Raw genomic sequence first — 9,455 nt, 5'->3', positions numbered from 1 at the left:
CCCAATGAACTAAACATAAACATATTTTATTTGTTGTAATTTAGTACATGTTTCCAACATATCTCTTACAACAATTTCATATTGTCGCGACCAAAATTTCATATTGTTCAAACCTATACCAATCCCTCCCCCCCCCCCACCCCCCCCCCCCAAAAAAAAAAACTTCAACCAAAATTTCTTCTTCTCATTTTGTTACATTTACTATTTCATATTGTCGTGACGCATGGCCGGTCAATTATCTAGCTAGGTTGATGTCATCAAAGATATTGTATTTATTGTCGTATATATCTTCTCACCTCACAAATTTGACTACCAATCATCACCATTGATGAATGGACGCAAGGGGCTAACAATAATATTTCCACATGCGTAAGACCCTATAATAACATTTGGACAAGAATAACTAGTGAACTAAAATTTAAACTTGTTTGTGTTGGTTAAATAAATATATACAATATAACATTGCACGACATCGTGTATAGTCTAACATTTGTGAAAAGTATCCCGGGAAAGAAGATGCAACATTATTTTCCACAGGATTAGAAAAATATTCATGTTGAAACACAGACATGGAGCACTCCGTATTTCCAATATGTGTAATTATGGAACAAATCCGATAGTTTTGAAACTAGAAGATGCAATGCTTGCTCCATCTCTAACATTTATACGAGAGATAGATACGGCGTATATACTCACCATCTATACGGCATCCGTAAACAAACTGATAGACTAAATCATAAAAAAAGGGTCCATTTGGGGATTAAAATATGGAGATGTCGTGAGGTGGACATATGATGCATTCGCTATCTCTAACATTTATCGAAGAAATCAACATAGATCATTCATACTATCTCTAATATTTATGGAACTAGATACATATATTTACTTCTGTTTAAGTCAAACAATACTATGTCACGAGATAGATGGATACGACGCATTCCGTATCTCTAACATTTATGAAACGAAACGGATGCACTAAAGTGTAAATAGCTTTCTTCCCATGGTTAAATGTGAATATGGCGAGGGAGGGATTTGGTACCATCTCCCAGTCTCTCAACATTTATTGAGCCAATCTGATGGACTAAAATGTGAATAACATTTTTCCTTTTGGAACCTGGACATGTTTTTGCTGGATGGGTGTATAAATCTTGGAGGGGCTAGTGTAGTGTACACATGTACCAGACCCCCCTCTTCTCTGTAGACTGTAGGGGCTCTTGGCTTTCTCTGCCTGCCTCTCCTCTCCCACCCTCTCTTTTGCCCCTTTCCAGTTGTCCATGCCCCCATCTTTTTCACCACCGTCTCTCCTCTTCCTCCTCCCCTAGGTACAGTCCCCCCCGGTTTGCAATTTCCGTCATCTCCGTCGTCCAAAGTTGTAAGTTTTACTCTCTCTCCCTTACCACCACCACACTCTCTCTTGGTTGGAAACGGAGGCCAAGATAGATGGGCGTAGAGGCAAGAATTGTCCCCAATTCAGCGCCCAAATCGCTCTCGTAGGGTGTGCTAGTTGGTGGTACGCGAGTAGCAGCAGCAGCAGCAGTGCTTGCTTGTGGAGTGGCAAGGCAGCACTGCAGTTCCTGGCTTTTGTGCATCGCCTATCCCTGTCTTGTGTGTGCGTAGATCAACTGAATTTTGTGTTTTGCGCAGGGAAGGAAAGGTGGTGGTGGCCATGCAGCACCCCCAGGGTGCCGGCGACCCGCCGTATGGCGTCGTCCCCGCGCCGCCGACCATGGCCGCCGCGTTCGACCTGCCTCCGGTGACCACGCCGGCGCCCGCCGCTCCAAGTGACGTCCTGCTGCCGACGCAGCCGCAGGTGTCGGGTCCCGAAGAATTCCCCGCTGCCGCCGTCAACTCCAACGACGACGACATGATGATGGTCGACGACGTCGTCGTCGCCGGCGGCGTCGGCGGGAGCGGGAGCACCGGCAACCGGTGGCCGCGGGAGGAGACGCTGGCGCTCATCAGGATCCGGTCGGAGATGGACGTCGCCTTCCGCAACGCCACCCTCAAGGCGCCCGTCTGGGAGGAGCTCTCCAGGTACGGAACTCAACTCAACTCAACCCAACCCGCGCGGTAATTTTTTCCCCCCCTCGCGCGCTGTCGGCCGCCGTCCTCTCCGGAATGCTGCTGTTCTCGCTAACGGAATTCACCATCACCCCGTAGTAGCAAGCACCGCGTCCCGTGAAACGACGGCGAGTTTACTGATCCTTTTGCCATCTTTTTTACCGCGCGCCCGTCTCCTAGCTAGCATAGCACCATCTTTCTCGGCTCTTTTGGCGTAATGCTAGCTAGTAGCTCTTCGGTTTCTGTGGCAAAGATTGGGGTCCTGCTGGTAATATGGTAGGTGCAGGGACGATACAGGTATCTCGGCGTATGGCGCCACAGCGTGGGCGTTTCGTCTCGTGGAGTGCAGGCGGCTGCTGCTGCTGGCAACGACACAGTCACACATACACACACACACAGACATAGCAGTAGCTGCAGCCTGCGAGGTGGCAGCTGCACCTGTGTTTTTCTATTCGTTTCTAAACTTCGATGCACTCCAGTTTTTGGGAAAAAGAAGGAAGGAAGCCTTTTGCTCCCATCCCGACGCCGCTATAGTTTAATTCTTTTTCCACCCTTTTTCTGACTCTCCCCACTCTCACGACGCCATCAACTTGACATCATCACTTCTCCTCTGAGTTTCTGACTTCCGAGTCCTCATCTTCAGAGTACAACTACTAGTAGGAGGAGGAGGTACTCTCTCCGTCCTAAAAAACACTTAATCTAGTATTTGAATTAGACGTTTTCTAGTACAATATATCTAGATATACTCCTGTCCAAACTTGTTGTACTATAAAACGTTCCATCCAATACTAGATTAGTTTTTTTAGGACGGAGGGAAGTTTTTTTAGGACGGAGGGAGTACTTGCTGAATTCTAATTCAACGCCGCCAACTCTAGTCTCTTTCATGGAAAGACGAAAAAGAATGTCAAGTCTTGACTCATCCATGTACGTATGCGTATGCCACTACGATCGATAGGTGAAAGATGCTACTACTATACCTCCGTGCGTACCACATACTGTATGTAGATTGTAGTCGTTGCCACTTCGTACATGCTTTCATTGTTGTTGTCGTGCCTTACTACGTTTCAGCGTCATGGTTGAGGCGTGAAAGCAAAGGAGCAATTAACTGACAAGAGCCAGCGCGGCGTGTGTGCGCGATTTCTCTCTCCTTTTTTTTGTTTTTGGCAGGAGGCTTGCGGAATTGGGGTACCAGAGGAGCGGCAAGAAGTGCAAGGAGAAGTTCGAGAACGTGGACAAGTACTACAAGCGCACCAAGGAAGGGCGCACCGGGCGGCAAGACGGGAAGAGCTACCGCTTCTTCTCGCAGCTCGAGGCGCTCCACGCCGCGGCGCCGCCGCCGCCGCCGCAGCAACGGCAGGGCATGCCGGTGGAGGACCCGCAGCCGCTGGCGATGGCGAGGATGATGTTGCCCGGGGCGGCGGACCTCGGGTTCTTGTCGATGTCGTCGGAGTCTGAGTCGGACGATGAGTCCGACGAGGAGGAGGAGGAGGAGGAGGAGGCGGTGGCGCCGGGCGGCGGCGGTCGGGAGGGGCTTGGCGATGATGGTGACGGTGATGGCGAAGGGGGCAGCAGCACCAGGAAGCTGATGGCGATGTTCGAAGGGATGATGAGGCAGGTGACGGAGAAGCAGGACGCGATGCAGCGGGTGTTCCTGGAGACGCTGGAGAAGTGGGAGGCGGAGCGCACCGAGCGGGAGGAGGCGTGGCGGCGGAAGGAGGTCGCCCGGATCAACCGCGAGCGGGAGCAGCTCTCCAAGGAGCGCGCCGCGGCGGCGTCCCGCGACGCCGCGCTGATCGCGTTCCTCCAGCGCGTCGGTGGCGCCGGCGGGGAGCCCGTGAGGCTCTCCCCTTCGTCCGCCGGCGCCACCCGCCACGACGCGGCCGCGGCGGGGCTGCAGCTGGTGCCCGTGCCGGCGCCGAGAGCGAAGGCGGAGGACGCCTGGGCGGCAGCAGGAGGAGACGGCAGCGGGACGACGGCGCCGTCGCGGTGGCCCAAGGAGGAGGTGCAGGCGCTCATCGACCTGCGCATGGAGAAGGAGGAGCAGTACAACGACATGGGACCCAAGGGCCCGCTGTGGGAGGAGATCGCCGCCGGCATGCAGAGGATCGGCTACAACCGGAGCGCCAAGCGGTGTAAGGAGAAGTGGGAGAACATCAACAAGTACTTCAAGAAGGTGAAGGAGAGCAACAAGCGGCGCCCCGAGGACTCCAAGACCTGCCCTTACTTCCACCAGCTCGACGCCATCTACCGCAAGAAGCACTTCGCTGGCAGAGGCGGCGGCGGCGGCGGCGTCACGATCGCCGCCTCCCACTCCAGCCTCGCCATCGTCACCGTCTCCGAGCAGGACAACCCGAGCCAGCGTGAGCTCGAGGGGAAGAGCAGCAACGACGTCGGCAACGTGCAGCTGGCGGTGCCCCTCCTTGTCCACAACGCCCCAGACAAGGTAAATCACCTGATCCAAGTTAGTCTCAGTTTCAAGTTGATTGCACGGGAGCTAATCAAATTTGTTTCTTGTACAGAAGGTGGAAGGCTCCGAAGGCGAACCAAATGTCACAGCAGCAGCGGAGGAGACGGACAGCGACGAGATGGGTGGAGAATACACCGACGATGGCGACGACGACGACAAAATGCAGTACAAAATAGAGTTCCAGAAGCCAACTGCAGGCGGCGGCGGCGACGGCAACGACGCAGCCGTGCCGGCGACAACTGCGGCAGCGACGAGTTCAGCCCCAACCAGCAACACCAGCTTCCTTGCGGTTCAGTAGGTGGCAGTGCGCGCAGAGTGAGGGGGCTAAAGAAAGCCAGGCAGGCATCACCGTCTTCTTTTTCAGTTCAAGAGGGTCACAATTGCCCTATTATACTTTTTCAGTTGTTTTGCTGTGATGTTGGCAACATCCCGTATACCATTTGTTGATTTCTTTCTGTGGTAACTAGCAAACTATCAAAAAAAAAAACATGAACCAAATTAGGTTCACAGACAGAGGGGTTGTTGAGAAGAATACCAGCATAACAGGTTTTATAGGTCATGATATGATTTTGCGTATGCTTTTCACATTTTTGCATTGGTTATTAGCAGTCTGAAATATGTGCTTTGCATTCCCGTATTACTAGTTCCATTCAAGAAAGTGAATATTCCTATGACGCAGTTGACACTCACAACTATGCAGTACCCATACCATACATACAGGTTGGTGTGTCTCAGTGGCAGGTACAATACGAAATAGGATCGTCTATCGTAGCATGTGGCTACGGCGGAGGACAGTAGTAGGGGTGCATTATGCATATCATCTAATGCCTTATTCATCACAATGCATGGTCCAGATCAAAGTGCTACAGTACATATTTCTCTCAATATACAGTACGCTCTCTAAATATGAAATATAAAGCGTAATTGTTTTCTGATAAATCAACATTTTTTTAACTAATAATTGAGCTAACAATATAGTTTGTGTTTAGTATTATTAGATTCACATTTAAAATTATTTTCACATGATGTTAATTTTGTTGTTCTTGACAATATATTATGAAATAATCAATAGTCAAACTATAAGTGGAAACCGTGTAAAAAGCTAATGCGTTTTATATTTTGAAACGAATGGAGTAGTTCACAGTACTGCTGCACCTATCTGTAACATGTTAGGGCCCCTTTGTTTTAATGGAAAAGCAGAGGAATTTTGGAAAAAATCATTCCTAGAGATTTTTTTTTCCTACTTCGAAACAAACTAAGTACACTATTGAATCTTACAATACAAGTATTAGAAATCTCATAGAAAGTTTTCTTTAGGTCTTTGTCTTTTCTTAAATTCTAGAGTTTTCCTGCGGTATAATGAAATGATCATTAGTACATTTTGCCTATGTTTTGCAATACTTTATTTTACAGTTGCATTACTATACTGTAATTTCTCCATTTCTTTGTTTTCCTCGCTCCCCTGTTTTAAGGGGGGGGGGGGGGGGTTTACCATTTAGTGGATTGATTTACTAGAAACCACACGCAGCTATAATAATCTCTACATTACTGCAAAGGCTGATACGTGCATAGTGAAATAGGTGGTTAGATCTTTTTTTTTTCTTTAGAAGTAGGAGTAGGTGGTTAGATCGATCAATGCTTAAAAAGGGACCATTTCAAAACATCTAGCATGACAGACAGCTTTTCACATAGGCCTAGTCATCGCTTCACGGGAATTCCACATGAAAACCGTAGGATTCTGGTTACTATAGGATTCGGCACTGTAGTGTCCTTTGATTATCAGGATTGAGATACAATAAAGCTGAAGGAAATTTTCCTATGGGATCATTTCCCGGGAGAAATTAGAAAAAAAAAAACACTCCAACCATTTTTTTCCCCATTATGCGTGCATAGGATCAAGGATTTAAATCTCTAGAAAAGCAATAGCTAAGATATCCTAATTTTGCCACTACAGAATCTCGAACGCTAATAGCTGGTCTTAACGGGAGATAGCCGCTAAATTAACTTGAGTTAGCGCCTTAGCAACAGCTAAACCTTGATGATGGCCTGGAATTTGCTGCGGGCTAAGGCTGGCCCTTATCCCTCTCTCATGTGAAGGTGTAAGCCCTAAGTCCCCCTCTCTCTCTCCGTCTATCTCCCCCTCCTCTCCTCGATAGAGAAATAGGCAATGGCGGCGATTGCGGCTTGCGTCGACGGTGATGGCTGTGGCTGCGCCCGGTGGTGGCGACGGTGGTGCCTAAAGGCGGCGGCTGAGGCTGTACCCAATGGCGGCGACGGCGGCGCCCGGAGGCGGCGGTTGCGGCTGCAACCGTAGGTGACGACTCCGGCGGCTGCGGCTGTGCTCGGAGGCGGTGGCTATGGCTGCACCCGGAGGCGGTGGCGGCATCAGCGGCGGCTGCGGCTACACCCGGAGGATGCGCCGGAGTTGGTGGCGGCGGTTGTGCCAAGAGGTTGCAGTGGTCCCTCCCCAGTCCCCACAATTCTTTGTTCTTTGATTCTTTCCCAAGCAGTGATGACGGCAATGTCTCACGGAGGCTGCAACAGTGGCGGCTGCATCCTGATTCCTGACTCCACAGAGGCCCACTCCTCTCCGCCAAGCAAGACATGCAAGATTTTTTTTATTCCTATGATGAACTGTTTATTCTACTGTGATGAACTGTTTATTCTAAGACTCATGTTCAATTTTTGCAAAATAACTAAATAGCTTAGCTACAGCTATAGCCCACTATAGCTGATTGTAGGTGATGAAAACTCTAGCAGCTAAAGGGCTTAGGTGGAGATTTAAATCCTTCCACGGGATCGAGGTAAATGAGAAGCCAAATACAAAGACGACATACTGACGAGAGAAAGTAAGAGTTTGTTCATATTTGGTGCCAAAATGAACCTTATCAAAATTTGACAATATACCAAAATTTTGGTAGAATTGGCTTAATAATGTTGCCAAAATTCCATATACATTGTCAATATTTGATAATAAACTAAATGTAGCCACATAATTATCAATTTTACTAAATAATGGTATGGTTGAAAATATCATCAATTTTAACAGGCCCTAAATGACAAGCAAAATCAACATGGCAGCTATTTTACAGTTCCTAAAATTTCTTTTGCTATGAAATTTCTGTACTGCTATACCTTTCAAAACAACTATCACAATTTTCTTACTATATTTTATAATCCTTTGTTTTGCAGTTGTCTTTTTATGTGTTTTTTTTCTGTTTCTATGTTTTTTTGTTATGATCTTTTTTCTATGTATGGCTAGCTAATGTTTCGAGTGTATCCCTTCTTGCAAAATACCAGCATAGCAGGAAATGGAAAGATTTGCTGAACTAGCTATTTTTTGGCGTCTAGTACACAGCTTACACTTACACAACTACATGATTTTGTACCTATGATTTGCTCAAGTTGGGGTGGCCGGGCCATTACTTGTACTCCTGGTTCTGCCGTTGCCCATTCGAGCCATAATCCGACACCACCTTGATAGAGCTGAACCCACCACTATTTTTAATAACACAATCGCTTCAAGCACATGGTTTTTAATAGATAACCGGAACAGGGAGAGGATCACGTTTCTTCGTCTCTGTCAAGAGACTAAAAAAGATGAATTTGACGAATTTCCTTTGTATCAGGATTGCTATATACCATTCGATAGAAAAATGAGAGTAAAATCTTACTATATGTTGATGCATGTTCTGTGGTCCAAAATTGTTCGAGTTGAAAAAAAAATGAATCAAACTTGATTTAGTTTGTTTCCACATTTTCTTTTAAAAAAAAGGCACAACATGCATGATCTCCATCAGCTTTTTGGCCATTCATCCAAGCTACAGTTGCTGCAGTGGCTTGCGACGGAACGAAACAACTCTGGGCGCCACCAGAGTTTTGGACCGGATAACGCTCCAATCTCTCTATCCTCTCCTCCGACGCAACAAATTAAACCGTGAACAAGTACGCACCAATCGCATGACCCTTGCTTTCCTTTTCTTGTCACGTCAAGGCCATAACTATGTGTTTCCATGCGCACACCAATCATGGGTTAAATCGGCAACCGCGCGCGAGTTGCTGCACGAACGCGCACCGGACGTGGTAGCTGTTCATGCACTACCAGCGCTACACCCCCACAAACATAACAATTAATTGGATGTTAAAAGCCCGTTTCTTAGAGGACGCTCTGTCCGGTTAAAGTTTTGGTTCGTCGGAGCAGGTGATTGGCAAAGGCTCTGATTTTGTACTACGTCGAATTCTCCTGGCTCTGACCGGATAGCAGGGCGTGCATGCAGGTGTTATAAAGGAAAAGGTCTACTGTACGTAATCATTCCCCCAATCGTAAAATCAGACACAAAATATTTTCTAACTTTTAAAATCAGTATAAACGGTTCCTTAACAATGTTGAGAGCTGTCAAAGTTCCACATACGTTTGGCGGGGTTGGGGTACGCACTGGTGAGCTCAAAGAGTAGGGAGACAACTCGGAGCCACTCGTTGGCAAGGGAGTCGCCGAAGAGGAGCGCACCAAGAAGGTGAAGGCTTCACTCTGGGCGATGGCCCCACCATCTCTGATCTGATCCCAATCTGGTCCTCCCTACCATCATCGACGACCCCTCCGCAGTGTGGCTGCCTCCTCCCCAACACCAACATCTATGGAACAAGGACTCCGATGACATTGACTTCAATACCACATTGGCCCAAACCATACCACCCCATGCCTTCTACTCAGCCGCCGTTGTGGCTAGCCCCGGCGGTAGCACCAGTGCAAGTGGTGCCGAGGAGCGACGACTCCTATTCCAACAGTTGTGGACGAAGAAGGATGATATTGTGATCCTCCATGGAATTCACGATGCAACGCAAGACGACGTTCGCGTCGCACCAATACAACACAGACCCCTTCTACGAGGAGATGCGCGATGGCTGCCACCCCTTTCTCCACCTACG

The 9,455-nt window shown here is 48.2% G+C and overlaps 1 protein-coding gene across 1 annotated transcript; it reads left to right on the top strand.

Annotated features, from left to right (window-relative positions):
- Window positions 1–1,170: 1,170 nt before the first annotated feature.
- On the top strand, window positions 1,171–5,115 carry LOC127763315 (trihelix transcription factor GT-2-like). Its single transcript, XM_052287970.1, has 4 exons — window positions 1,171–1,372; window positions 1,645–2,034; window positions 3,229–4,504; window positions 4,581–5,115. The coding sequence occupies exons 2-4, from the start codon at window positions 1,667–1,669 to the stop codon at window positions 4,824–4,826; spliced, it is 1,890 nt and encodes a 629-aa protein (XP_052143930.1). The 5' UTR covers window positions 1,171–1,372; window positions 1,645–1,666; the 3' UTR covers window positions 4,827–5,115.
- Window positions 5,116–9,455: the final 4,340 nt, after the last annotated feature.

The sequence above is a fragment of the Oryza glaberrima genome, chromosome 2 (assembly GCF_000147395.1).
Source record: "Oryza glaberrima chromosome 2, OglaRS2, whole genome shotgun sequence".
NCBI lineage: Eukaryota > Viridiplantae > Streptophyta > Magnoliopsida > Poales > Poaceae > Oryza > Oryza glaberrima.
Note: the sequence above shows the minus strand (reverse complement) of the source record. Positions and strands in the feature narration are given on the sequence as shown.